General features: G+C 50.4%; 4 protein-coding genes across 9 annotated transcripts; 3 read left to right on the top strand and 1 right to left on the bottom strand.

Moving 5' to 3' along the window:
• The first annotated feature begins 149 nt into the window (after window positions 1-149).
• On the top strand, window positions 150-20,412 carry POLR1B (RNA polymerase I subunit B). Its single transcript, XM_030034839.2, has 15 exons — window positions 150-335; window positions 431-598; window positions 2,586-2,732; window positions 3,722-3,854; window positions 4,899-5,035; window positions 6,945-7,168; window positions 8,914-9,085; window positions 10,735-10,906; window positions 11,718-11,999; window positions 12,597-12,730; window positions 13,174-13,344; window positions 13,976-14,132; window positions 15,496-15,692; window positions 16,095-16,348; window positions 18,556-20,412. Exons 1-15 carry the CDS (start codon window positions 198-200, stop codon window positions 19,436-19,438), a joined length of 3,369 nt encoding a protein of 1,122 aa, XP_029890699.1. The 5' UTR covers window positions 150-197; the 3' UTR covers window positions 19,439-20,412.
• Window positions 19,651-20,740, bottom strand: C13H6orf226 (chromosome 13 C6orf226 homolog). 3 transcript variants are annotated; one of them, XM_030034845.2, is made up of 2 exons: window positions 20,485-20,737; window positions 19,651-19,763 (listed from the first exon to the last, which is right to left on the bottom strand). In XM_030034845.2, the coding sequence occupies exons 1-2, from the start codon at window positions 20,682-20,684 to the stop codon at window positions 19,685-19,687; spliced, it is 279 nt and encodes a 92-aa protein (XP_029890705.1). In that variant the 5' UTR covers window positions 20,685-20,737; the 3' UTR covers window positions 19,651-19,684. The 3 variants fall into 3 exon arrangements, 2 of the variants coding, with proteins under 2 accessions (XP_029890705.1, XP_029890706.1); XM_030034846.2 differs by having other exon boundaries at window positions 19,699-19,806; window positions 20,485-20,740; XR_005933819.1 differs by lacking the exon at window positions 20,485-20,737 and adding an exon at window positions 20,419-20,469 and having other exon boundaries at window positions 19,701-19,806.
• A 68-nt stretch (window positions 20,741-20,808) lies between these two features.
• PTCRA (pre T cell antigen receptor alpha) lies at window positions 20,809-23,990 on the top strand. 4 transcript variants are annotated; one of them, XM_030034842.2, is made up of 5 exons: window positions 20,809-20,974; window positions 21,155-21,466; window positions 21,678-21,719; window positions 22,048-22,175; window positions 23,811-23,888. In XM_030034842.2, exons 1-4 carry the CDS (start codon window positions 20,932-20,934, stop codon window positions 22,155-22,157), a joined length of 507 nt encoding a protein of 168 aa, XP_029890702.1. In that variant the 5' UTR covers window positions 20,809-20,931; the 3' UTR covers window positions 22,158-22,175; window positions 23,811-23,888. The 4 variants fall into 4 exon arrangements, with proteins under 4 accessions (XP_029890702.1, XP_029890704.1, XP_040984288.1 ...); XM_030034844.2 differs by lacking the exon at window positions 23,811-23,888 and adding an exon at window positions 22,963-23,013; XM_041128354.1 differs by having other exon boundaries at window positions 21,155-21,719; window positions 23,811-23,990.
• On the top strand, window positions 23,046-27,248 carry CNPY3 (canopy FGF signaling regulator 3). The gene is made up of 6 exons (XM_030034840.1): window positions 23,046-23,373; window positions 25,283-25,406; window positions 25,705-25,801; window positions 26,220-26,342; window positions 26,516-26,633; window positions 26,756-27,248. The coding sequence occupies exons 1-6, from the start codon at window positions 23,061-23,063 to the stop codon at window positions 26,965-26,967; spliced, it is 987 nt and encodes a 328-aa protein (XP_029890700.1). The 5' UTR covers window positions 23,046-23,060; the 3' UTR covers window positions 26,968-27,248.
• Window positions 27,249-27,532: the final 284 nt, after the last annotated feature.

Here is a 27,532-nt window from a genome sequence, read left to right as displayed (position 1 = left end):
GGGACGGGGTGGGATGCGGCTGGGGGTGGCTGTGAGGGGGCAGAGATGGCGGGGGGGGGGGACGACGACGCCATGGCCGGAGCTGGCTGTGGGGAGCTGCTCCCTGAGGCGGGGAAGCGGCGGCAGTGCGCAGGCGCGCTGCCCGCAGGCGGGAGGAGGCGGCGCGAGGCGGCGGCGGCGGCGGCGTGGAGACCGGCATGGCGGAGGCCGGTGGGGATCCTCACAGGCTTCGGCCGCGGCCTCCGGGACGCAGCGGGGCTCGTCGGGACCTGCCCGGTGCTCACATCGAGTCTTTCAACTACGCCGTCAGCGAGGGCGTCTACCGCGCCGTGCAGGTTTGGGGGGCGAATGCGGGGGGGGGGGGGGTTTGTGGCGCGGGGCCGGGCCCTCCCGGTGGGCTCCCGCCGCCCTTCATCCGGTACCGTTGCAGGATGTGTCCCCGCTGGAGTTCGCGCTGAAGGACAGCCGGGTGTTGCTGGTGGTGGCGGGGGTGTCCATCTCTCCCCCCGCCGTGCCGGTAGGGACGGTCTGTCAGGAGAGGAGAGTGTTCCCCGCCGAGTGCCGCGGCCTCCGCAGCACCTACCGCGGCAGGATCACCGTAAGTGGCCGGTTGCCGGGGGGGGGGGGGGGCCTTCCCGCCCGCCACGCGTGTCCTCCCCGCCCCGCAGCTCCCGTGGGGAGCAAAGGCAGCTTGAGCGCTTCACGCGTTTCTGCGTGCTTTAGTTCAAGACCCCTTCCCAATTTCACCTGCCTGGAGTTGGGGTGGGGGGGAATTTCCAGGAGCTCTGTCCCGCGTGGAGTCTCCGGTGTTGGAGAAGTAGGAGCTGGCTGCGCAAGCTTCCCTTCAAACCCAGCTTGAAACAGGCCCCGTCTCCGCCACCCTTATTTTCCGCGGGACCCTAGCTGTGTTCTTTACTCTGCTGTCACATTTGCCTTGCGGAAGGAGACCTGTGTCATCCCAGAGAGCGTGACAATCCAAATCTCATTTCTGCCGGAATCCAGGTTTCAAAAGCAGCGTTGCTCCCATATGCAAGTCCAGAGTTATAAATCCCTCTTGTTCACATCACGTGTTGATCGTTTCTCTGAATTGCTCCAAAATTTGCCTGGAGAAGAAGCAACATCCCCAGCAAATATTTTCCTTTGTGCCGTGAAAGGATTGCACTGCCATTGCTGTTTTCTATTAAAATTGTGTAATTGCATCTGAGCTGTTCATGTGCATGAGGCACCCGGTGCAAGGGAATGCTTGCTTGCAGTTTCAGCTTTTTTTTTTCTCCAAGGCATTACAACTAACAGTGATAAAAGTGACTGTAAGTGCAGTATCTTACCTGAACATGAAAGTGGGGCAGTCGCAAATTGTTCATGGCCGCTTTCCCAGCGGCTCTTAGATTTTCCTGAGCTAGAGATGCTTTTTTTTCATACTTGAATTATTTCCCATCCTTTTTCCAATGTTTGTTTCTTTGATTATTTTTTGAACCTGTGTAAATGTTTGGAACAGTTGGAACAAAACGTTTTGCTGTGCCTTGTGTGAGAAGGTATTGCCCTGTGCTGGGACAGGTTGGTTGGTCTCTCCTACTCCCTGCCCTTGCACAGCAGGAAGCAGCGTGTAATCATTCCCTGTTTTCACCGTGCTGCCTTCAACCACATACCCCTCCCTCAGATTCTTCCTGCAGTTCTCACTTCACCTAAGTGAGAAATAAGCCCTGATCTGCTGAGCGGCTACTCGTAGGGGAGCCACTTTATACCTTTAGCCATAGGTTGAGCTGGAGACCAGAACTGTGCAGAGGTCTTGGTGTAAGGTTGCACCATGGGTTTAGAGGGGCACAGTAATGTTTCCCTTCCCTTCCACAGTAATTCCTAAGACTCGATTTACTCTTTAACCTGTTGCCAGGTGTTGAACCAATGGTTTTGTATTGCAGTGCTGATGTTTCTTTCCTGCATGGGAGCAGCTCTTTTAAAGCCTGTTGTTCTGCATATCAAGTTAGGATTGTTGGCTCCCACAGTGCATTTTATCACCTTGTTTCGTACAGTGAAGGGGTCCTTCTGCAGACCTACTGCCAGATCTTATTACTGTAAATAAAGCATTTTCTTTCACACTTTTCTTTCTTGCTTTTCAGATCACTCATGAACTAGTTACGTGACCAAGTCTTAGGAAGGGCCTCTGCAGGCTTGTAGCATGGATGCCTTTCACTGAGCAGTGTCTGTTTTCTTCTACTTTTCTTTTAACTATTTGTCAGCTTCTGAGGTTTCCTTTCATAACCTGTGGCTGCCTTTTTTATTTAGGCTGCTCTTTTGAAGGGCCTGAAAGGCAAAGTAGACTGTATCAACTTTGTTCACTCTACTAGCAGCTTCTTTACCTAGTTCTAGACTTGTATGATTGTTCTTCTGTAAACCCATGTTGACTGTTTTCTGTGGAGTAATCTTTATGCATGTATCTACTAGTTCTGCTTTTTATTATCATCATTACCATTTTACAGTGATAGCATTTTGTTGAACAGAATGTGATTATATTAAATGTACAGTTAATATAGCAGGAAAGATTAAAAGGGCAACTTAATTTGCTCACTGTTTGCGTTGTGTCATTTTAGGCTGACATCAGCTGGTCAGTGAATGGCATGCCACAAGGGACTATTAAACAGCCCCTGGGGTATATTCCAATCATGGTGAAGTCCAAATTGTGCAACCTCTATAATCTTTCTCCACAAGAGCTCATACAGCACCATGAGGAGGAAGAGGTAACGGGGATTTTGTGGGTCAGGAAAATCTGCATTTTACATGAGCACTATCTCAGGCCAGCTTCTCTTTACAGAACTTGAGCATTTATATTTTATTTCAAGTTTGACTTGTTATTTTCTCTGAATGTACCCTAATTATGGTGGTTCCGTACGGCATCTTGAGAAATTTGCAGTCACAACTGGCTTTGAATACAGGGTCCTGTTTGGTGGTGCTACCTACAGTTCCACTATACGACTTCTCAACTGCTAACCGGCAGCTGAGGTTATGTAGCTGTGAGTAGGCCTCTGTGGAGACAAAGATTTGGACAACAGGCATTGAAAGACACGTTTTCATTCTTGGTTGTCTTCTGCAGCTTTTTCCTCATCTCCCCAGTAGCGTGTCAGCTGTGGGGAATTGAATACAGAATTATTTACTGCTGTATTTTTTGCTCACAAAAAGAGTGAGCAAACTGTGAAAGAAAATTTACAATGACGTACTATTGCTGCCCCCCTGGTATGCCGCTTGTACCTTCATTCATAGTATTACTTGCTACTGAAATGTTTTTTGTCTAATGGCATGCTGTTAGGGGAGCTATAAATTTATCAGCATTAAGCTTGTATGTGACCAGAAAGAGATTTTCTGCACTGAAGATCCCTCTGGTTTATAAACTCAGAATGAGAACTTCGGAGCATTTATTAAAAAAATAGTTAATGTCAGCTCTTCAAAGCTGTTCAGTTGACCACACAGGTTTTAGGGGGTTTTTTTCTTTCTTCCTTTAAATTGTGGAACATGCATCCCTTTCCTTGCACTGTATGCTACATTTAGACTTAATAGTCAATGGCAAGGAGAGCAGCCTTTCCAAATGCAGTGCTGAAACATGTGTCTTGCTATGTGTTTCATAGTTGAAACATTAAATGTTAACATATAATACAGGCGCTTTTATCTTTTACTTAAAATGTTGGGTTATGAATTTCTAAGCACATTAAAATTATTTTTATTCTTCTGCCAGGAAATGGGAGGCTACTTTATAATTAATGGCTTAGAAAAAGTCATTAGGATGCTGATTATGCCCAGGCGAAATTTCCCTCTTGCAATGACAAGACACAAATGGAAAAACAGAGGCCCTGGTTTCACAGAGTATGGTAAGCTGAACAACTTCCTGCAGCATCCTGCTAGTAACTACTTTGAGGACAAACGGAGTGACCATCTGTAGCTGACTTTTGGTAGTTTGTTTTGGTGTAGCTCTTGTAAAAAATATAAACGTTATACTACATATGAAAATAAAGGGTCAACACCACCATAACGATATAAGCCTGAGGCAGGTGCTGGCCTTGTGGGAGCTGTCTGAGCCGCCCATGCTGAGTGAAGCAATTGTATTCTAGGCCTTGGCAATATGTGTAACCTTTTGTTATGTAGAAGGTGTAACTAAAACCCTACCTTCAGTAGAGGTCAGTGTAAACTGCTGAACTTCTTTCACTGAATTTGTTTATCCATACTTTGAGATGGCAGGTTTAATTTACATGAAGCAGATTAACTAGATTCTTGGCTGTCCCATACCTTTGTCATGTATACTCAGTAAAACGAGTTTACAATTTAATTAAACCAGAAAAGTTGCAGTTTTAAACTCGGGTGTCACCAGCTGCTGATTTGACTGGACCATGGCACTTGAGCATCCACTGTAATTCCACATTAGTTAATTTTGAGGCAGTGCCTGTTTAAACGGTCCCATTTGTTTTATTTTTCTTTGTCCTGCAGTGGATAGCATGGAACAGGACCAGGAAACAGCTGCAGCGGTACCACCCGAACAGAGAGATGTGAAAACTTGACCCAGAGTGCAATTAGGAAGAGTACTTGTGTGTTGCTGTATCTTAGAGCCTAAGGTTACAGACAGAATAGTTGAGGCTTTGGGCTTTCCTTTTCTTAAAATCTGTATGCATCTTCTGAGACTCTTGGCAAGTGTGTTGGCTGTCCCGAGACATTTGTCCACTAAGAACTGAATTGAGCTGGTGTATTTATTTGAAATGGGAGACTGATGCTGGAACTAGTGATCTGCCTCGTGTTCTCAGCGAGGAAGTACCGATGTTTCTGTCATGAATTGTCTCATACCTGCTCGAACATGTCACAGCAATGCAGCCAGTTGGTTTTGTACAGCTCATGTTGGTCTTTGCTTGTGTTAATTTTTGCAGGAGTAGTGATGCACTGTGTTAAGGATGAGCACACTGCAATAAATATGAACCTTCACTACTTGGAAAATGGTTGTGTCATGGTGAATTTCATTTTCCAGAAAGAGTTGTTCTTCCTTCCCTTGGGATTTGCTCTGAAGGTAAACAACTAATGCTCGTGCTGAATAAATGCAGAAGTTTCGCTAAGCATTTTTATTCAAGTAGTGAGAAGCAGCTAATTCCATATTAAGTATTTTCAGTCATCCTTCCTATGCTGGCTGAAGAACGATAGTCCAAAGAGAGCCTCTGCCTGTAATGTAACACTTGGCTGCAGCAGAGGAAGTGTGTGCAGGGTCAAGAGAGGAGGGAAGAGTTATGCAAGGATTTCGTGGCTTTTTGCTCATGAATGCTCTGGATGAATAGCTCTTGGAAGGTGTAAGAGTTTCCCACCTAATGTGAAAGATCTCAGGAATCTTTTTTAAAACAGAATGACAGCTGAGTGTTCAGTGAGTGAAGAACATTAATCATTAAAGTCCAGTTGTCCCATCTAAAAGTAAATCAGTGAACTGGCTTTTTTTTTTAAGGAGAAAAATAAAATGCTGTTTCTGGTTGCAACTGGAAGCAGTGTAGATCTGGAAGGATCTATCTGAGCACGTTTGATGGATGTAAACTGTTCTTTGGATAGCAGGCAAAAGTTTTACTTGAGCCAAGATTTTTTTTAAATTCTCTAAAAGCATGCTTTCTCTAGTAGCAGAGCCAGAGTACTTCAGCCACGTATTTTACCTACAGCAGCTAAGTGTTGGAGCAAATCAGAGGCCTGTGGCACTACATGATGGAAGCATCACATAAATCAGCCTCAGTGAATTTGTATCTTCTTCCAACCTGCTGTATTCACATTGCTTTTGCACAATACATTTCACTTTTTCTTCAATGCTTTTCTTCAACTTTTGTTTCAACAAAAGTAGTTACCAGAAGTAGCGGATTACCTGTTGTTTTAATATGCAAAGAAATTGTACTGACTTTTGACTTTCTGGTAGCTCGTGAGATCTCAGGATAAGCAGGTCGTGTTGTCTGAAGTTCGAATTCTTCCATAACTAGTCACTATGGGTTTGCACACACACCCCTGCAGCAATCAAGCTCAGTTCTGTACTGGTTTCCTGTGGTCCGTCCAGGTCGGCCCCACTGTGGCAGACTGCTGCTACTGCGGCCCCACTCCACTTCTCTTCTGGCTGTAATTGTAGTTTCTTCTTGTGTGTAGCCATCCCAGTGCTCTCCCGTGTTGGACAAGAGGCACCATGTGCTGGACAAGAGGCAGCAGGTGCTCTGGCTGCTTCCAAATTGTATATATCGTGATAACCAAGCAGCAGAACTGAGCTTACATCGCCCCCTTTCATAAAGAAATCTGCCTTAGTGTCTTTTTTATGCAGCCTTCAATTTTTCCTGAACTTTTTGAAGCCTACTTAAATGTGATGAACAAATACTTTACTTAAAGATGAGGCACATTTGTCAGTAAATACGGAAGTCACTGGTGGACAACATACTTGCTTAACCCTGACGTAAAGAAACGACTAGGAAACCATTATAACACCAAGAGCTAAGAACGCTGGATTTCAGTATGAGCTCTAGTATATGAAGTGCTGAAGCTGAAGTGAATTCCTTCTATTAGCCTTCATCAAAAAGCTAAATGGCCTTTTGGTTTGCGTGAGAATAAGTAGCAGCTTGAGCCAATGGTGAATTAAATTCATGTTTCTAAGTGAGCTCATTCTGTAAAGATACTAGTAAATCTTACCTAAACAAGAGAAGCCTGTTAATCTAGAGGGTGCAAGTTTGGTTTTTCCCAAGGGTCTCATTGGATTGGGAGTACTTGTGGTCATCATCAGGGTATGAATATCTCCTGCGTTACTCTCCAAGCACCTCAACCCCACTGTATTTTTCAGTTTGCATGGTGGAGGGGTATTTTCAGAGGACTGAAAACTTCTATCAGTGGGGTGCCCTAGTTCTTTTGCTGTATTTTATGGACAGATGTTGCTATGACTTCCTTTTCTGATCTGATATGCTTCTGTCTTTCAGGCATTAGTTAATTTCCCAGACTACCAGATTTTCGAAGAGTTGATCAAAGAAAAGGAAGGTGACACCTTTTATGTGAACTGCATTACTGAGATGATGAGAATGGTAGCAGATGCAGGCTGTTTTACACAGCAAAATGTCCTCGAATACCTGGGAAAGAGCTTCAGAGTAAAACTTAACCTTCCTGAGTGGTACAGCAATGAACAGGCTGCAGATTTCATTTTGGAGTATGTATGTATGCATGTAAGAGTGTGTGATTCAGTGTAATTGTATTGCAATTATAGGCAGATCTAAGAGTACTCTGCCATATCACATCACACTTTGTTATGGTTTTCACATGCATTTATAAAATGATAGCCAGTGGCCAGTTTTGGGGGGGACTCCAGGATATTATGATAATCTGTATTTGTGGTGTTCAGAAATATGTATTTTAATGGATTGACACACGTATCCCCAAAATGGTTTCAGGAGAGGGTATCAGTTGTTACTTAGCTGTGATTTTCTGATGTATTTGGTGAAAAACATAAAGATTAAGGCAGAGAAGGTTAAAGCTAGGTCTGTGGCTGCTCGAGGCTCTATTTGTTGAACAGAAATACTGTAATTTGTGGCACTTATCAGTTTCACACAGTCGTTGGCAACTATGATGAGAATTACATTTATCTTTTAAAATGGTAGAAATTAGATGCTTTAAAACCTTGCTTCTTCCGTGGAATAAGTTAGGAAGGAATGGAAGAGCTGGCTTTGAGACTGTCAGTGTGACAGGTGTTTTTTTGTAAAGTATGTGTTTGCTCTTTGAGGGGTTTTTAGCATATGAAAAGGATCATTTGGGATGCCCAAGTCCTTGAGTACTTGTAAATAGGGGGTGGTCGGGTGGCTGGAAACACAAAGGCAGCCTGCAAGTGCCTCAGAGGGGCACTTAAAAGTCCCTAGACCAGCTGGAAGCACAGAACTTTGTACTGAGAAACATGAGAGGATAATTTCAAGAAAGTTGGAATTATTCTGATTTTCTTATTTCTAAATGTTCTGGTGGGTGGTTTCTTTGGGTTTTCTTTTTTCCCTCTGATATGTTCTGTACACCTTATTTGCCTCAGCTGAGGAGATAGAAGAGGAGGAATAGTGAAAACATTAATTGGGATGTACCCTGTACGTAAGAGTGCTGGAACTGTAACTTATCTGGACAGAACCTGCCTTCGGAATTTTGTCTTGCTTTGCAGTGAAGTTAAGAAAGCTTCAGTAGAGGGCAACGTAGAGCAGAAGTGAAAAGCTGAAAAAAAATCCTTGAGTGCTGGTAGAAGACTATTGCACTCTTGTCTTGGAAAGCAAATGATCTCAAGTGTCTTGGGAAGCAGTCAACCAGCTTTAGTGGGAATTCGGTGCGGCTTTCCTTTTTGCTTGTGATAGAGTGTTGTTCAGCCCACTGTTTTCCACACGTGGGTTGATAGTGCAGATTTGGACTTTCTGTGGCAAGTCACTGATAGTGTTAACAGAAGTGTTTAGTGGTTTGCTACTAGTTTCCAGCTCAGATTTGGGGTGGGGTGCATGTGTGTGGATACGTGTGTGTCTATGTGATTGGTGTCGTAGTTACTGTAAAGTTAACATGCAGACCTCATCTGTTGACTGGTCCTGACTCAAATATCTGTTTACGTAAACTGTATACTTAAAAGGACATCTAACATGGGAGTGTGTAAAATCAGTCTTTCACAAGGTTCACCTTCATCTAATCAACCAGGTATATCCTTAACAAAACTAGCCCCTTAAAAAGACAAGTTGTTCATTTTTCAGCTCAGTCTCTGGGGGGTGTTTATTACTATTTCTTGGAATTTTCCTGTAATACTAAGGGCAACTGGAAAAGGTTGTGCCTTGTTAGGCTTTTTAGCCAAAAGAATTGGTTTGTGATTATTTAGGGGAAACTTGAAGAACAGCTAGCATGAAGAGACGGTGTTAGTTGTCCTCCTTCTTTCTCTTCCTCCAGCAAGTGTATCTGCATACACCTGACAAACAGAACTGAAAAGTTTTACCTGCTCTGTATGATGACCCGCAAGCTGTACGCTTTTGCCAAAGGGGAGTGCATGGAGGATAATCCAGACAGTCTGATGAATCAAGAAGTGCTTACCCCAGGACAGCTTTTCCTTATGTTCTTAAAGGTAAGGTCTTAAGGGGTTTAAGCCTGTGAATGTAATGGTCATCCAGCCCAGACCCCACAGTGACCATGGGGACAGGAGAAGTGCAGGAGGCAGGCTGAAGAGCTAGGAGCCTGGATATGCTATGAAAGCTGAGAGCACGCTGGATGTAGTGTAACCAGGCAGTGTAGTCAAGGAAGGCTTGGCTGTCTCAGTGTAGGGTACTAAATATGCTGAAGAAAAGCCTGTACAAAACCTGGAATAAAGAGCTTTGTAGCCTTGTAGCAAATGAATGTGCCCGCCCCATTCAGTGTGGGAGTCTGAGGACAGAGGAATACCGATCCTTCTGGTGTTCGAAGAGGCGTTTGAAACAGCATATTTCTGTTGTAGCAATTGATATGGGAGTGGTAGAGATCTGTCTTGTGGCGTTGCTGCTGTTTCACATGAAAAATGTGCAAGAAAATAACTGCCCCCCCCGGCCCCATCTTCCAAAAGTGAAGATTCATGATGTTGTCATTGCTCTCCTGTCTTTAAATTCCTTTACAGATCAGGCAGTTGATAGCATGCTTCTGACTTATATCACCAGTAATAAATTAACTGTATAAAAATGCAGTTTCCTAATCTATTCCAATTCAATATGAATTCAGTTTATTTCTAGGGATTCCTCATTTTAGGATGCCAGGAGGAAAGTATTCCTGTTCAAAAGTTTGACTATCCCATGAAAATCATTGTGCAATAGTAGTTCCCATCCTCAAGTAAAGACATTTTCCCGAGTTATGAGAGAACTTTTTTTTAACCTTGCTTTTCCATTTTAGCCAAAACTTTCTTTAACATTGCTTTGTTGAAAGACTACTAAAACCTCTCTACTACTTGGGTGGTTTCAGTGAGTTTAGAAATAAAATAAAATGTGAGTTCTGTGAAGCATTTTAGTGCTATATGGAATTCCCACCAGGAACCAGAAGAGGTTGCTTTCCTGCCTGGCCCTGTCAGATCAGCAGGGGAGTGAGTTAACAGCCCCTTTTTTGAATGCAAAGATGCTAAATAGACTAGAGCATACAGTAAATGGAGCTGTATACAGTGGATTTTTACAAAGAGTTCAAAGCGTTGTTGGGTATCTTATGTCCTTTTCCCTGTTTTTACATAGTATCTAAGATCACAGCACTGATAAAATTATGGTTAAAATGAAAATCCAGTCCACTATCTCAGATTGTCTCACCAACATTTAAACACTGTGTGTCTATGGCCTTCAAGTTTTAGTATCGAAACTTACTTCGTAATGTCATTTTACTTTGTCACTGTATTTAGCAGGCTAATCAGTGGAGTTATTCTTGTGGTCAGATTATAGGTACAGTTTCTGCTTTGGGTTTTGTTTGTTCTTTATGAAATTTTGTTACTGTATTTCGTTTGCCAGACTCGCCACTGGTCTGGGTGGAAGTGATTACTAATATGCGGATGGGTATTTTCCTTGCAGGTCTGTGTTGGCATGATACCATCAGCGTTTTGATAAAATGAAGTCCGTGTGGGAAATATGGCTGGAAAAATGTCAGTTCACTAAAAGTTGTCCATCCTGCTGATTTCAGAGGATTTCTGTAGCACATGCAACTGATGCAAAGTTCTAATTTGAGCTTTTATTTTCCTGTTTTAAATGTAAATCTCTCGCTTTTAAACCGTAGGAGAGGCTTGAAAGCTGGTTGCAATCTGTTAAGTTCGTTTTGGAGAAAAGAACAGAAAAGGCAGGTATCAGCGTAAATGAAGACAGCTTGGTGAAGGCATTCAGCCTGGCAACAGACCTTACCAAGCCATTTGAATATCTTCTTGCAACTGGTAACCTGCGATCTAAAACTGGTAAGCCTTCAGGCTTAAGAAGCCTTTTTTTTTTTCCTGCTAAACAGAATGAGAAGCAACTTAAAACTGACCTCTTAACTGAAAATAATTGCTTGTATGCAGACGTTGTACATTGTACCTGAATTAATGAAAGTGGTTTGAGGAAGGGGATGGTTGAGGAAAAAGGCAAGATTTCTCCTCAAGCATAGACTTTATGCGTGGTATAAAACAGGTTAGTTATTAAAGCAAAGCCTCTACCCAGATAAATAGTTGAAACTAAATTTAACATTGTCCAAAACAGCAACCATGTTTTGATTTGTTTTCCCAAAGGTTATTTCTTCTTAGAAGGTGCAATGTAAGACAGAGAAGGGACATTTGTTTATCAGGACTGCCCCATTGGTCATGTGAGCTTAAATGGAGAGAAACTGCTTCACTAACGTATATTTCAGATTTACCTGGTGCTTCCCTGAAGTGTCTAGTGTTATGATGTTGTAATGGAATGCCCACTAGAAAATGAAATGAGATTAGAAGGCCCCAGAATTTCAGTAATAAGTACCAGCTGCAAATCCCCAAGTCGCTTCACGGGACTTTCATGTGTTTCTAAAAGGAGCTGGGTTTTAAGCAATAGCTTGGAATTTAAAGTCTCTAGGCCTCTTACAGGTCACTGACTTGCCTCTGCACAGGCAACAGCACATGTGCCTTCTGTTGTTGGGATCCTGTGTGAGCATCTTTAGGGCTTGTCAGTGAAAAATAAGAAACTGCCTTGTAACATCATACTTTATTTGTTGAAGCTGGATGACGTTCTGACATAAATCTCAATTTTGTTCCCAAGGCCTGGGCATGTTACAGGACAGCGGTCTGTGTGTGGTGGGAGACAAGCTGAATTTCATTCGCTACCTTTCGCACTTCCGCTGCATACACAGAGGGGCAGCATTTTCCCAGATGAGAACTACAACTGTCCGCAAGCTGCTGCCTGAATCCTGGGGGTTCCTGTGCCCTGTGGACACCCCAGATGGAGAACCCTGCGGTCTGATGAACCACATGACGGCTGTGTGTGAAATAGTGACGGAGATGGTGCCCGTGACAGACATTCCACCTTTGTTGTGTTCCCTAGGTATGTTTTATTGGCTTGATCATTTAATGAAGCAGTCTTCCTTTTTACCTTTCTGCTCTGCAAACCTGTATCTGGGAAAGGTTCTCAGATACCATCGCTGTACACTGTTAACTTGAGAAGGTGAAATCAAGTTAAACCTGTACTACTGTGCTTCTGCTTAGTGGTAAGTAGCACGTTGCTTATACAGGCGTGTCAGCCTTTTGGAGAGTGTGAAGTTCAATGTAAATGTCTCTGTCTGCTGTAGAATGAAGAAGTTCACTTAAGCAAAAGGGATTGCACAGTACAAGCTCTAAGAAATTGGACCAAGCAGTGACTTTCTTATCCTGCTGGTGACTTGAATTAAACTGCAGCTGACTTGTGATTACCACGATAACGGGGATCCTTATTTCAATCAGAAAAAAGGGGGAGGGGAACGGCAATCTTAGTTGTACATGTTTTGTATTTTCCATTAAGTAATCTACAGCTTTGCGCTGTAGGTCTGAATTTTTTGATGTCTTGGAAAGGTTTTTGGTGTGGATTGAGGCTTCCTGCAGAAACAACTTCTTTGTTTTGTTTGCTTTTTTGGCTGTTCCTTCTACCAACCCCCTCTTCTCACAGGTGTCACCCCCATTGATGCGACTCCAAGCAAGCCTTACGCAGAGTGTTACAGAGTTGTGTTGGACGGCTCTGTGGTGGGCTGGGTAGAGCGGGAGCTGGCTCCTGAGATTGCAGAAACCCTCCGCCGTTTCAAGGTTGTCTTGTTTAAAATGTTCCTTAGCTACACATCCTCAATATGCGGTGGTAAAAAAAAATAGGCACATTTGGAACTTTTTTTAAACTTCCATTTATTGTTGTTTTTTTTTTTAAATCTGACCCAGTAAGTTATCTTTGGCTGTATGTTAGTATTGGAGTGGGCTTTTCTGTTCTTCTTGTTTCTATCTGTATGTTTGGTCTGTTGGTTTATGAAGTTGTAATTTTTAGAAGAACTTCTTTTCTTGAAAAAGGTAAGATAGACATACTTTGTCCTTTTCTTGGTGGAGATTTTTCTAGAAGTACTTTTAAAATCTCTTCTCCATCATTTTATATTAGTAACTACACCTGTGGTTGGCATTTTCATTGTGTAGCCTGTTGGATGCAGCTTAACTAAACCACTGTCGGTTTGTGTTTCTAAGTTGGCATTTCTTTGCACAAACAGATAACGCAAGAGAAGAGATTTCCTGCGCGGGCAGAAGTGGTCCTTATCCCAGTGACGGGAAAACCCAGTCTGTATCCTGGGTTGTTCATTTTTACTACCCCTTGCCGGATGGTGCGGCCTGTCAGAAACCTGTTCTATGGAAGGAATGAATGGATTGGTACTCTGGAACAGGTGGGGTTTGCATATTTCCTTTATAAAGCGCTGACTATTGCAGAGGTACCTGGCATCAGAAACAATGTTTTGGAAAATATTTGTGAAAGGAGCTGAGGATGGGACACAGGGAGCTTGTGTTGAAGAGCTAGAATAGGCAGCAAAAGGGTTTTCTCACCTCCTGCTAATTGGTTTCTGGTAAATGTCTTAGATGGACTGTAGGGATCTTTTTGAGATACTGAAATCTGCTCTCAGTGTTAACTTAGTGAAGCTTCTGAAACAAAGGATTGCTGTCGTGTGTGTACTATCTCATCTTGTGTTACATCATGTTCTCCAAATTGCCCATGGGCAGCCAAGCAGTGGATTGCCAGGGAACTTGCCTATTTGGAACAACTAAAATGGGACACAGCAAGGAGGACGTGTTACTGGAGTATTTTATTTCCAGACTTGCTTTCCTTGCAGTTGGTCTGCGATTCTGATAGGTAGTTTAACAGCTGTCTGATATTTTTCTTGCCTGTTAATACACTAAGGTGCAGACAACAACCACAGCTAAAACTGAAATGGATAAAAAGACATCGGAGGCAGCTTTGTTTTGCTTCCTTCCCTTTAAAAGAAGGAAGCAAACGAGTGTTGTCCGATTTGATGCTTGCAGATCTTCATGAATGTGGCCTCGCTGGAGTCTGAGGTGGTGCCTGGAATGACCACTCACCAGGAGCTCTTCCCTCACAGCATTCTGAGCGTGGTGGCCAACCTCATCCCCTTCTCTGACCACAACCAAAGTCCACGCAACATGTACCAGTGCCAGATGGGTAAGTGCTGTAGTACCTAATGCTGCAAGTCCCTGGGCAAGGTGGGGGGGGGGGGGGGGGGGGGGGGGGGGGGGGGGGGGGCGGGGGGGGGGAATCTCTCGCATATCTATACCAGTGTGTCTTCCTGCATTCCCAAATAACAGCTCTTCCCAGCCACTGTTTCAACATTGAGGTTGACTAACAGCCAGTTTTTTCATGGCAAAGTAAATGAAGTCAAGTTTGTCATCCTGGCTGCCTTCCAGTGGGCAGTTCTAGGTTGTTGCACTCATGTTGCCTTCCTTAAGCCTTTAGTAAGTTTTATTTGGGTGTTTTGTTTTTTTTTTCATTTGATGTTGTTGATCATATAGACAAGTGAAGGGCACTGCACCAGCTGTTTGGTGGTGTTAGTGTGTGACAACTGTGCTGCCAACAGTCCTCTCATCCCCACAACCGACAGGTTAACCTACTTCTGACTGCCAGCTACAGTAGATGCTCTGCAGTAGTTAGTGTGAGGTTTCCTTGCCACCTGTTTTCAGTGAGCGACTGCTGTCTTGACACTGCAGCTGTTGAGAGGACACTTGCTAGGCATCTGTTGCAAAAGAGTAATACAGCACTGTGGCAACAGGGTGGGTTTTTTTCTGACAGCTATTTGACAAAGATTTAAATTGATTTATTAGGTTGTGTGAAAGAAGTTGATACAGGGTATGCAGTGGGGTTTCAGTCAGCTTAGGTGCAAGTGATGTGCAAGAAGCTTATTAAAAAAAAAAAAAAAAAAGGCAGGCTAAGAGAAAGTGTGTGGGTAGGGACTTCAAGAGAGCAGGTCTCGTTACCTCGATAGCATTGCTAGCGTATTACATTTCTGACAATATTATCAGAAAGATGTCCTTAAAATGCTACCACTTTTTCATACTTTTCTGAAAGTACCAATGTGACTATGTTCAAGACTTGTTTTCCTTGCCAATATATTTATACTGCAGAAGCAAATGCTTTTTGGCCTGGAAATATGTAAGGTGTGCCTCACTATGGGAAACTCTGGGGAGAGGAAAAAAAAAAACAAAACCAAAAAACAACAAAACAAAAAACCCCAAACAAAACCAAAAAAAACACCACAGCAACCTTATTGGAGATTTTGAAATTACAGAAAAGACAGAAAATTATAAATAGTCCTTATGAAATACTATGGAAGGAATTGAGTTTTGTGGTTCATAGAAACTTTTATAGCTGGACTTGGGGCAATTATTAAATTCCAAGGGTTTTCAGATTGATAATCCCTCTAAATTGAAAGTATTTCCAGCTTTCTTTGTAACAAGATACATGGAGGATGAAACATAGATTAACTTTGAATTGATCCTGAATAAATCCAACTTGCTTGCTTTCTTTATAGGAAAACAAACCATGGGGTTTCCAGTTTATAACTACAAGGACCGCTCAGATAACAAATTGTACCACCTTCACACTCCTCAGAGCCCTCTGGTGCGGCCCAGCATGTATGACTATTACGGTATGGACAGCTACCCGGTCGGCACCAATTCAGTTGTGGCTGTCATCTCCTACAGCGGCTATGACATGGAAGATGCAATGGTAAGCCACCAAAAGGAGAAATCCTGCTGTCCTGTAAAGGAATTTGATGTGGGGGACTGGGAAGAAGGGTGGTGCCTAGCTGAGAAGAGCCCATTTTCTGCTTCTGCTGGTCCACAGACTCTGTTAGGGCAGATATAGGAGCACAGCAGTTAAGCATTGTTACCAAAGGTAATGTTGGAGGTACTGAGAGTAGAGTGGAGCTCCCTTCTGCAAAGCAGTGGGCTTCCAGCATTGAAAAATACTGGGGTTACAGGAGGTTTGGGCTTTTTGGAATGGTGACTTGCTGGGAGGCTTTGTTTAGGAAGGCAGTGTTAAAAAGGTAAGTATCAGATCGGAATGGAAATGCTTTCTTTGTTGAAGTTATTAGCAAGTCTTTAACAGGCCTTTGTTTCTTCTTTTTAGATTGTGAACAAATCTTCATGGCAGAGAGGGTTTGCCTATGGAAGTGTTATCAAGATGGAGAGCATTGACCTTTCCCTTAAAGCCAGCAGGGGAGGCGATAATTTAGTCTTCGGTATCAGGCCTGGTGATCCGAACGTTACGGAGAAGTTGGATGCTGACGGACTGCCTTTTGTTGGCTCTATTCTACAGCCTGGGGACCCCTTCTACAGCTTCATGAACCTTAACACAGGGGAGACCTTCACTGTGTACTATCCGTAAGTACAGCTCGTCCCTCCTGCCTCCACACAACTGGTGGTGAGCAGTCTGAGAGCGGTTGGCCCTTATGAGCTGCAGTATCTTTTCCTCTAAGTGTTCCCTTTTCTCCTCATGCGATAGTGTCCATGTCTTGACAGAGAAAACATGTAGGTGACTCCCAAGCGTGTATCACGGCTTTTCTCTAAGCCAGCATATGCTGCAGAGCCTGACTTATCCCAGGAGGAGGATCGGAGGCCGGTAAAAAAAGCGAGCTTGCAGAAATGTTTTGCTGTCTCTCAAGGACTGTTCCTCTGCCCATCTCCCACAGTTATTTTCTGTAGCTTTTTGTTAATTGACTCGCATAAGGTGTTCTGTGTAAAAAAAGCCAAAGAAATGCCAAACAGAAAACCAAAACAAAGTGCCTGGTCGCAGAGACTTGCCAGAAAACCTTGTAAGCAAAGTTGTTACAGGATTAGGGGTTCAAAGAGCATTTTTATTAACATTGCAGCTTCCAAACTGCTAGAATATTAAAATGTGTCAACTACACCCCTCCCTCCCCCTGGAATATTTCAGGGGTAAGTTTTTTGTAAGATTTTTGAACTTCAGTTGAAAGAGAGAAGGCTGCGGAAGCTTTCATTAAAATCCTCTTAATTATTTCAGGAAGGGGAAGCAAAAACATAGACAAAACCTGATAAATTTAAATGCGTCCTGCACTCCCAGTTGTCCATACAACTTCAGGCCTTACCTGTGTCTCTCTACAGCACTGATAGAGTGAGGATAATGCTGTGTAGTTATTCACGTTGTGAAGGCAACTTAGTTTGAGAAGCACCTGGGTAACACAGTAACTGGCATTACTGGGAAAGCTATTGTTTATTACTCTGTAACAGGTGGTGCCTTAGCTGCACTGGAGAGACTGCCATGGACTGGTAGAATTAGTCATCCTGTTAGTAGAGCAGGGCTAAGAGATTCGGCATGTGGTAGCGGGGATCTGTAAGCTCAACCTTGTCCTTGTGCTTGTGGAGCCCTCTGGTTCTCCCACCCCATGCTCCTACTCCCCGGCTCTCTCATGCCAGCCCAGCCTTAGTTCAGGTTCTTTATCCAGAGACCCTCTGTACTATTCAGCTTTTGTTCATTCTTGGTCCAAATCAGATAATTATTTAGGTTCCTACAGAGAGATGAGGTTCCCAGCTCTCAGTGTTGGCTCCTGCCCCCAGTTTGCCCCAGAGACCCAGGGCCCTTAAAGGGAGTTCTCCCTACTGTCCTAACTGCTGCATACGCTGCTAGATCTTATGCGTGGCTTGGAAGAGAGGGAGGACAAAGGCTTTGACTTCAAAAGTTTGAACAAGCTTGGAAGAGGCGTATGAAGCACAGTTGGTTTGTTTGGGTTTTTTTTTTTGGGGGGGGTGGGTGATGGCCTGTACCCTGGTTGCATTTGGACACAGCAAAGTAACAGCTTTGAAACAGAAGCTAAGCTTAGGTACGGACCTTCCGCAAACACTGCGTTGATTAGGACTTCAAAGGAGAAGAAGAAAAGTAACCTTGTCTTAACATGGGACAAAATGTGTTTTATTCCTTAGCTGTCATCTCCAGAACTAGTGGAGAGTTTGGGCTGAAAGCTCTATAAAAACAGTTAGGCCTGCAGCAGACACCTAGCATGTGGAACATCAGCTGAGGGTTCATCTGGAGAAGCAGTACACCCGTGAACAAAGCACTTGTTTGGCAAAGCCCTCTCAGCTCACACTGCACCTTCCCTTTCTGCTCTGAACTTTCCTTTCTGCTTTGCACAGAACCTGGTTCTTTATTTTGGTATCACACCAAGATGGTGTGAATTTATTGGGGGTAGGGAGAAGGACTAGTGCCCTAACACAAAACAAATGGCACTGGGATGGAGTTTGTCGGATAAAGTGTGATACAGATGAACCAGGTTTAAATGATCTTTATTTTAAATCGTGGGTGGCACATTACCTGAAAGTTGTAGCTGTGCTTCTAGTATTAGAAAAAGCAAGTGAATGGCACTTGGCTGATGCCATTGTATTGCTTCCTTGTCCTAATTCTTACGCAGTCTGATTTCCCTCACTAGTGAATAGTACTTTTCAAGCACGGTGTGGTTCCCCAGCTGTCCCAAGGCATTTTATGAGACTTAATGAAGTGGTTTCGTTTTTTTCCTAGCTAAAAATCATTAGCACACCTGACACCTTTGCTGCGATTGTTTTTTCCACCTACACAGGAATAAGGAAGTCGGCATTGTAGACAACGTCAGGTTATGCAGTAATGACCGTGGCACTGGGAAATTCAAGAAGGCTTGCATCACTGTGAGGGTCCCCCGAAATCCAACTGTCGGAGACAAATTTGCCAGCCGTCACGGACAGAAAGGTATCCTGAGCCAGCTCTGGCCAGTTGAGGATATGCCGTTCACAGAGGACGGGTTGGTTCCAGACATCCTCTTCAACCCCCATGGCTTTCCCTCCCGTATGACCATTGGGATGTTAATCGAGAGCATGGCGGGGAAGTCAGCGGCGCTGCACGGCATCTCCTACGACGCCACTCCCTTCACCTTCACAGAGAAGAATTCCGCTTTGAAATACTTCGGCGAGACTTTAGTGAGTGCAGGTTATAACTTCTTTGGGACGGAAAAGATGTACAGTGGCATCAGCGGCCTGGAGCTGGAGGCGGAGATCTTTGTGGGAGTGGTGTACTATCAGCGCCTGCGCCACATGGTTTCGGACAAGTTCCAGGTGAGGACAACGGGGCCCCGAGACGCTGTCACCAACCAGCCCATCAAGGGGAGGAACGTGGAAGGTGGGATTCGCTTCGGCGAGATGGAACGTGATGCTTTGCTGGCTCACGGCACGTCTTTCTTGCTGCAAGACCGCCTGTTCAACTGCTCCGATGGCTCCATAGCCTACGTCTGCACGAGCTGCGGCAGCATGACGTCGCCTGTGCTGGAGAAACCACCGCACTCCTCCTCAGTGACAAGCAACAGGAGGTACTCCTGCTCTGTCTGCAGCGAAGTGGACGCAATCGAGGTTGTCCCTGTCCCCCATGTCTTCCGTTACTTTGTGGCGGAGCTGGCCGCCATGAACATAAAAACAAAGCTCAACGTGGAGTAGCTCTGTCCTCGGGCACAGCGATGCTGCTGCTGGGAGGGAGGAAGCACGCATCAGTCCTGCCTTTGCCCCCTGCGGGTTTCAAGTGTTAAGTCAGTTCTCAGGTTCTTCAAACGTTTGCAAGATAAATTTGATGTTTGTACTGAGACGGGGTGGTCGCCAAGCTGTATGGCGAGGAAATACGGCTCTGTTGAAGTTTGTTTACACTTCCTAAAGGATCACTAGCTATTGAGATGTGGCGTATGGAAATCAAGCGATATCACTGCTCCCTCCAGGCTGCTGGGTTGAGAGCGGTGGGGGTTCTTTATGCTCCGAGCGCTGGCTGCAGCTGTGCAAAGATGAAGAGGTCATAAAACAGCATGAAGCAAATGCTGGGAATGATGGAAAAAAAAGGATATATTTTGTTTTGTGAAGAAAAGTCCTTGCAAAACGCATGCCTTAATGATGGGTACGTGTTAAAGTGATTGGACGCGTTTTGTTTTGCTTTATTTCAATACGTATGCCTTGAAACTCATGAAGAAGGCGCAAAGTTCTACCGCACGAAGCCGCAGCCTCGACCCCAAGAGACCACGGTGGCCGAGCCAGGCCCGTCCCGGGAGCGTTTGGTATCGCTGAGCCCAGCACCTCCCTTGGTACGGCACCGCAGCGGGATTTGGGGGGTTTTTTGGTGTGTTTGGCTGAAGAAGAAAAAAGAAGAAAGCAGAGGGCTTTCCGGCCTGGCCCCGAGCCTGCATCTCGTGGCTGTTAAAAGCGCAGACGCCGTGGGACAGGAGCTGGCCGTGTCCCCGTCGATGTGCGCAAGCCCGGTCCCCCGCAGCCGCTGCCGCCCCCGGTGGGTGCCAGTCCCGCTCCCCCCGGGGCACCGGCCGTGCTCCCGCCTACCCCCACCCCATCCGTTGCCCCCATCCCGGCCGGGCCGGTACCCCCGGGCGACAACCATACGCTTCTTGTTAAAAGAGTTCTTTTGTACGTTTCTACATCACCTGTCTTCAGAGCCGTGCTGGGGACCGGGGGCGGCGGCGGCGGGGGGGGGGGGGGGAGGTGCTCACCGGGGCCCGGCGGACGCGGTGCGGTTCTCCCAGGGTTTGGTAGGCGGCGGGAGGCGGGAGGCGGTGGGGCTGTCCCCCGTGGGCGAGGCGCGGGGGTGCCGTAGGCCCGGCGGTTCCTGCCCGTTCTGTATCAGCCGCAGCACCTCGGCGAAGGAAGGGGCGGCGGGCGGCGGCGGCGGCGGGACCGGGCCCGACTCCATTGCGCGGGATGGACCGTACCACCGCGGCGAGGGGGGGGGGGGGGGGGGAGATACCATTGTAGGAGAGGGGGAAGGGATGGTACCACTGCTGCTGGAGGCGGGGGGGGGGGAAGGCGGGCGGTGCCATTGCAGGGGAGTAGCAGTGTCACTGAGGGGGGGGGGGCAAGCCGCCGCGATGCCAGGTGATGGGCGACGCAGCTGGCAGCGACGGTTGGAGGGGGGCTGAGCCCCTCACGCTGTGGCTGCCATGGAGGTGCTGCTGGCTGTCGCTCTGCTCCTGCTCCTGCCCCGTGAGTAGCCCCGGGACAACCAAGAGTAGCCCCGGGACGACCGAAACCGGTGGAGGTGGAGGGCGGGGGGGTGGGTGCGAAGGCTGAGCATCGCCCAGCCGGTAGCCGTGGCGGCTGGGACACCGTGTCCCTAACCCCTGTCCGTGTGTCCCGTTCCCCCCTCCTCGTGTCCCCTCGCAGCTGGCAGGGCCACCGGACCGCTGCCCACGCTGGCCCCGCCGCTGAGCATGATGGTGGCCGGGCAACGCCGGCGGCTGGTGGTCTGCGTGGTGAGCGACCTGGCCCCAGGCTCCGGCCACGCCGTCTGGATCTCCGGTGGGAACGGCAGCACCCTGCAGTCTTTCACCTACGGGGCCTCCCAGGAGGACGGTGGCACCGTCTGCACCGTCTCCCTCCTCCCCGACGACCCCCCGGCCGAGGGGGATCTCGCCTGCCACGTCGGACCCAACACAACCTCCCCGGCCCACAGCTCCAGCCCCGTCCGCGTCACGGGTACGGCCCCGCAGCCACCCTTTCTGCCCGTCTTGCTTGCTCCCCGCTGTCCCAGCGGTCCCCGGGGATGGGGGCCGGCGGGGAGCAGGTGCGAGGTCCCCCTTCCCTGGCCGACGTCGGGGCGCGCAGGAAGGGGTTTGCGGCCGGCCCTGCCGCACACCTGGCACCGGGTGGCCGCTGTCGCCTCCCCAGCTGCTCTCTCATCCCACAGGCGACGAAGAAGCGGCAGAGCCGTGTCCCGGCAGCACGGCTGGTGAGTCTCCGGGTTGTGCCGCGGCGGGAATGTCGGTAGCCGGGGAGGGAACGAGGCTGGGCTCCTGGCAGGGACCCGGTTGGGGCCGTGCGGTGGTCGGGGGGGGGGGTGTCCTCAGGGCGGCATGGTGCCGGGGAAGAGGGGATGAAGCTCCATCTCGATGGGGAAGGTGGGTCAGAGCCAGCCTGCCCTCGGGGACAGCGCGAGGGTGACAAAAGCCCACGACGGGTCCTGGGGAACCTGTTGGGCCTGAAGTCTCGGGGACAATTCCCCGGGGCCCACGGCACTGGAGGGGACGTGGTTGCGACAGGGTGCCCCTCCGTTGCAGTGCCGCTGGCCCGTGCCTCGGCAGCCCTGCTCGTGGCCGTCCGCGTGGTGCTGCTGAAAGTCGCGCTCTCCGACGCTCTCCTCACCTCCATCCTCCTGGCCCAGAGCTGAGGGTCCCGGGACGGAGGGGTAAGTCCCCCTCGTTTGGCCTGGGGGTGCGGAAGGTGCCTGAAAGATTCCGGAGGGTGGAGAGGAGCCCCCCCCAAAATGCTGGAGGGAGAGACCCTGTGTTCTTTGAGGGCCTACAAGGAGCGGGGGGAACCCTCCGTGGGTGGGGAGGAGAGAGGGGCTGCCATGTTTTTGTGGGTGGCAGGGACCAGGAATTATCTGGCGGGGTAGGAAAGGACCCCAAATTACCGGGGGGTAGGGAAGGGAGCCCGGATTACCTGGGGAGTAGGGAGGGGACCCCGGATTAGCGGGGGGTAGGGAAGGGACCCCAAATTACCAGGGGGTAGGGAAGGGACCTTGGATTGCCTGGGGAGTAGGGAGGGGACCCCGGATTGCCTGGGGAGTAGGGAAGGGACCCCAAATTACCTGAGGGTAGGGAGGAGACTCCAAATTACCTGAGGGTAGGGAGGAGACTCCAAATTACCGGGGGGTAGGGAAGGGACCCCAAATTACCCGGGGGTAGGGAGGGGACCCCGGATTGCCTGGGGAGTAGGGAAGGGACCCCAAATTACCTGAGGGTAGGGAGGAGACTCCAAATTACCGGGGGGTAGGGAAGGGACCCCAGATTACCGGGGGGTAGGGAAGGGACCCCAAATTACCCGGGGGTAGGGAGGGGACCCCGGATTGCCTGGGGAGTAGGGAAGGGACCCCAAATTACCTGAGGGTAGGGAGGAGACTCCAAATTACCGGGGGGTAGGGAGGGGACCCCGGATTACCGGGGGGTCAGGGCAGGACCCCACGTTTGCAGGGACAGGGACGGACCCCGGAGGGCTGTGTTGGCGGTAGGAGAAGGGGACCCCGGGAAGGGGGGGGGGAAATCGGGGGGGTCCCCTCCGTACCGGGGCCATGTGCGCACCGGCCGCCCCCCACGTGGGAACTGAGCGGGACGACCCGGAAGCGATTCTACGGCGGCCGAGCGGGACCCTCGAAGCGTTGGGATTGGCCGGGCGGGCCACGCGCGCCGCTGGGATTGGCCAGCTCCGCGCTGTTGCTATGGTTACCGGGAGGGCGGGGTGGTGGTCCCGGAAGCGCCGCTCCGGAAGCGGAGCCATGGCGGCTGTGGCGGCGGTAACGCTGCTGCTGCTGGTGCTAACGGCGGCGGCGGCGCTGACGGGAGGCGACGACTCGGACTGGGTACGGCTGCCCAGCAAGTGTGAGGGTAAGCGGGGCCGGAGGGGGGGCCTCCGGAGGGTCGCCGCCCCCCGGCTCCTCGGGCCGGGCCTGGAGTTGGGGGGGGGGGGGGTTTACCGGTGAGGAGGCTGCGGCCTGCACCGCCCCCCTACGGGCTGCCCCTCTACCCGTCCCCAAGGCAGGAGGAGAGGGTCCCGCGGCGTGTCCCCGCTGGCGGTTGTCTTCCGTCATCCCCTAGATGAGAGGTTACGGGGTGCCCCGGCAGTCGGTGCTGTTCCCGGTTGGCATTGATCGCCCGGCCCTTTGTAGCTGGGGGGTCGGTTGTCTCCGCTGCTCACGGTTCGGTCTCGGTGACGCTTCCTCCCTGAGCTGCCCCTTGATTCACGAGCAGTCGAAAAGGCTTCGCAGTCAGGTTGTGATGGACCTTTGCCGTCTGTCGTGGTTTCCTCTGTCTTTGCTGTGCAGGGAGGCGCGGAGCTTGGCAGCAAAGAAAAAAGGAAGAAATGAAACTCCGCAGCTCTGTGCAAAGCTTTCCCTGCCAGGGAAGTGGCTGTGGAGACGCTGATGGCCGAGCTGTGCCGTGGCACCTGCATAACCCCAGAGAAACATCATAGCGAGCACTGACCGCGTGCCGCTCCTCTTCCTGCCCAGGCCTGGAACCCGTGTCAGCGCGGAGCGATAGCCGCGGGCGGCACCTGGATAACTAGACCCGGCAGTGAGCGCTCGCGGGGACGCCGCAGCAGGCGTGGTGTGGAGAGGGACGTCCCCGAGGCCCGAGTCCAGAGGGGCTGCAGGAAGGAGCACTCGTCCCACCTGAGAAATGGCTGCGGTCACTTCCAGCCCCTGGTGCCAGAAGAGAAAGGAAAGCGCAGGAGGTGCACACAGGGCGTCTCGGCATGTACGCGGCAGCCCTGGAGAAGCCACCTCGCTCTCCTCCTGCCTGCGGCACGTCTCTCCACTCACGTCATCGCATGGGAGAAGATGTGGTGGCTCGTCGCTGTCAGACCGTTCCTGCTGGGGCTTGGCCCTTCTCCCAAAGTGGAGCTTGAAGAAGAGGTGGCTCCAGACAAACAGGAGCCCGCAGCACAGGACAAAGCTTTCTCCAGCCTCCCGGGACCCCGGCTTTGGGGGAGGAAGGGCCACACCATGCCTGGCTTCCATTCTTCCATTCCTCCGTATTTCCACTTGTAAACCCCCAAAATATTTCTCTTCTGCTCTCTGTTTCTATAGCTCTGTTGGACTTTTTGTTACAGAAGAAATAAAGCTTTTGTTTCTTTTTTTTTTTTTTTTTTTTTTTTTTTATAAAAGAAAACATTCGCTGTTATAGAGCTGTTGGTGCTGTGGTCTCTGCTGCAGGCAGTGCCCCGTGCGGTATTGCTGGAGCTGACAGCACCTCGTGCGGTGACACGTAGCCAGCATCTTGTCCTGCTGTCCGGCCCGCTGAGCCCTGCCGGCTTCTCGGTCCCCAACGCAGCCCCCGTGTCCCCATGGCGCTGAGGGAACTGTTACCCGGTGTCACGAGGAGGAGCCGTGACCCACACCGCGGCTCGCGTTGTGAAAAGACCCCGTCCTCTTCCAGGAGGAAGGGAGCGGCTTGTGGCACGGAGGCAGAGGCTTCGGTGGCTGTGAAGCGGAGCTGTTGGGAAACCTGCAGGCAGAACCGGTGCCGTCTGCCATCCCAGCTGTGCCGCAGCAGCTGGCTGCGTAGATGTGCTTACACCGAAGCATTGATTTGGGTGTTCCTGCTTCAAGGGATTTCCAATGGAATCAGTTGAGCCGTTCCCGGTTATTTCTTTGAATGGCCGAGGCGTCTGTTTTCTGCTCGCAGCGGGACTCCTGGTGCTTGTTTCTGCTGCTGTCCCGTCCCCAGGTGCTGCGTCGCGCTGCCCATCAGAGCGGCGAAACCCCCTAACCCGCCTGTGCTTTCCTTCCCGCAGTGTGCAAGTACGTGGCGGTGGAGCTTAAATCCGCTTTTGAGGAGACCGGCAAGACCAAGGAGGTGATCGACACCAAGTATGGCTTCCTGGACGGGAAGGGCTCTGCCGTCAAGTACACGCAGTCGTAAGTCCGAGTGGGACGGGTGGTCTCCTGCTGCTGTCGCTGCCTGCGGTCTGCAAAGCCGGGGGCTTTGGGAGCCTGCGGGCAGGCTGCGCCGTGCGCAGCTCCTCCGAAAAGACTAAACTGTGCCAGGGGCTGGTGGGGTGGGGAGGGCAGGGCAGCCGGGGGGTGCTTGGCGGGGGGGGGGCCTGGGAGCCGCAGGGAGCTCCGCCATCGCATCGGCTGGACTGAGGCTCGCTCTCTGCCCTGGCTGTTCTTGGGGGGCACTGCCGAGCCCAAGCCCTCCCTCCTCTCCGTGCAGGGACATCCGGTTAATCGAGGTGACGGAGAACATCTGCAAGCGGCTCTTGGATTACAACCTGCACAAGGAGAGGAGCGGCAGTAACAGATTCGCAAAGGTGAGGGCTGTCCGCCAGTCCCAAGCGTCCCTCGCCCGCCCCGGTGCCAAACCAGGGTTTGTTCTTCCCATCCCGTGGATCCCTTGCCAGCGCCCAGCGTGCGAGGCCGCGCTGCTCCCCAAGTCAGGTGTGGGGTGATGTCCTTGTGGGGGGGGGTCCTTGCCCTCGCCTGCATGGAGGGAGCCAGGAGCTGTCTTGCCTGGCCCGTGTCTTCCTGGTTTTGGGAGCCGGTTTGCAGAGGGGGACTCGCTGCCATTTGAATTCCCTCCCGGTAACGCTGATGCCCCGGGGACCTTGATTTTGGCTGGCTTGCACGTACCTGCGCCCCTGGGCAGGATCGCGTGGCCGGCGCTGGGAGGGGGGGAGCGGGAGCCCGGCGAGAGGAGCGCCGCTTGACCAGGCAGCACCGCTCCCCCAGGGCATGTCGGAGACGTTCGAGACCCTGCACAACCTGGTGCACAAGGGCGTCAAGGTGGTGATGGACATCCCCTACGAGCTGTGGAACGAGACCTCTGCTGAGGTGGCTGACCTCAAAAAACAGGTACCTGGGCCAGGGGGGGATTGACTCTCGGGAGCTACCGTTGTCCTTGTGGGCCGGAGCGCAGGGGGAGAGAGGGTCTGCTGGGAACAGGGGGGTCGGCAGGACCCGCCACCCCCATCCTGGTCCTGCCCCGGCGGCGCGTGGCTGGAGCCAGGCTCTCCTCTCTGCGCTAGTGCGACGTGCTGGTGGAGGAGTACGAAGACGTGATCGAGGACTGGTACAGGCACCACCAGGCAGAGGATCTCTCCCAGTTTCTCTGCGCCAACCACGTGTTAAAAGGGAAGGACACAAGTAAGTCCTGGCCGCTGCCAGGGACAGCGCAGGCACGCTGGGGCAGGCGGGGGGAACCCCGTCAGGGCACGGGGGAACCCCGCTTCTCCCTCAGGGCCGCCTCTCGCCCCTCTCCTCCCCAGGCTGCCTGGCAGAGAAGTGGACTGGCAAGAAGGGTGATTTGGCCAGCGCGGGGGAGAAGCAGAGCAAAAAAAAGAGCGGGAAGAAGAAGAAAAAGGGCCGGAAGGATGAGGACGAGGGAGCTGCCACCCTCCCCGCTGCAGGGGAGGCCCTGGAGGAGAGCGGGGTCCAGGAGGAGGCTCCGCTCCCCCACAGCCCATCCGATGAGCTTTAGGGACGCAGCCCCAGCCCCCGGCGGTCTCACCCCGCCGTCTCCCGCGGGTACCAAAGGAAAAGGGACTTTGCGGCGCGGTGTGAGCGACTGACCCCGGGGAGGCCGGAGACTTGGGGGTGGGGGGGGTGATCCTACGAGCAGGGGTGGTGGGTGACACGGAGCCACCGACCCGACGCTGCTGGGGTTCCGGCTACGGGAGGGGCCCTGGGGGGTCGGCTCCTCGTCCTGCCCGCGTTGCCCGCACCTTGCCCGGACTGTAAATAAAGCCGTTTTCCCCAGAACCGCCGCCGCTGCCGGCACTGCTTCGCCCGCCGGGCCGGACCCCGTTCCCGCGGTGGGCGGGGCTCCGTTACTCCCGCCCCGCCCCTTCCCGGCCCCGCCCTCGACCCGGCTCCGCCCCCGCCCACCCTCGTCGTCCAGCCAAAGGTCGGGGCCGGGATAGGTCGGGGGCGTGGCGCGAAAGGGGTGCGGTGAGAGCGGGGATTGGAGGAGCCGCAGGGGGGGCGGTAGAAGCGGCGGCGGGGATTGGCGGCGCGGCGGGGGCGGGGGCCGGAGGCGGGGACGC

This window comes from Aquila chrysaetos, chromosome 13 (genome assembly GCF_900496995.4).
Source record: "Aquila chrysaetos chrysaetos chromosome 13, bAquChr1.4, whole genome shotgun sequence".
In the NCBI taxonomy this organism is placed as follows: Eukaryota; Metazoa; Chordata; class Aves; order Accipitriformes; family Accipitridae; genus Aquila; species Aquila chrysaetos.
This window is presented reverse-complemented; position numbering and strand designations above follow the sequence as displayed.

Coding starts and splice junctions, on each gene's coding strand:
- POLR1B (XM_030034839.2), top strand. CDS start 198: ATGGCGGAGGCCGGTGGGGATCCTCACAGGCTTCGGCCGCGGCCTCCG. Junction 10,907..11,717: donor TAACCTGCGATCTAAAACTG/GTAAGCCTTCAG, acceptor TTTGTTCCCAAG/GCCTGGGCATGTTACAGGAC. Junction 12,000..12,596: donor ACCTTTGTTGTGTTCCCTAG/GTATGTTTTATT, acceptor CTCTTCTCACAG/GTGTCACCCCCATTGATGCG.
- C13H6orf226 (XM_030034845.2), bottom strand. CDS start 20,684: ATGGAGTCGGGCCCGGTCCCGCCGCCGCCGCCGCCCGCCGCCCCTTCC. Junction 19,764..20,484: donor ACCGCGTCCGCCGGGCCCCG/GTGAGCACCTCC, acceptor ATCTTTGCACAG/CTGCAGCCAGCGCTCGGAGC.
- PTCRA (XM_041128354.1), top strand. CDS start 20,932: ATGGAGGTGCTGCTGGCTGTCGCTCTGCTCCTGCTCCTGCCCC. Junction 21,720..22,047: donor GTGTCCCGGCAGCACGGCTG/GTGAGTCTCCGG, acceptor CCTCCGTTGCAG/TGCCGCTGGCCCGTGCCTCG. Junction 22,176..23,810: donor GAGGGTCCCGGGACGGAGGG/GTAAGTCCCCCT, acceptor TTTGCTGTGCAG/GGAGGCGCGGAGCTTGGCAG.
- CNPY3 (XM_030034840.1), top strand. CDS start 23,061: ATGTGCGCACCGGCCGCCCCCCACGTGGGAACTGAGCGGGACGACCCG. Junction 23,374..25,282: donor GCTGCCCAGCAAGTGTGAGG/GTAAGCGGGGCC, acceptor TCCTTCCCGCAG/TGTGCAAGTACGTGGCGGTG. Junction 25,407..25,704: donor GCCGTCAAGTACACGCAGTC/GTAAGTCCGAGT, acceptor CTCTCCGTGCAG/GGACATCCGGTTAATCGAGG.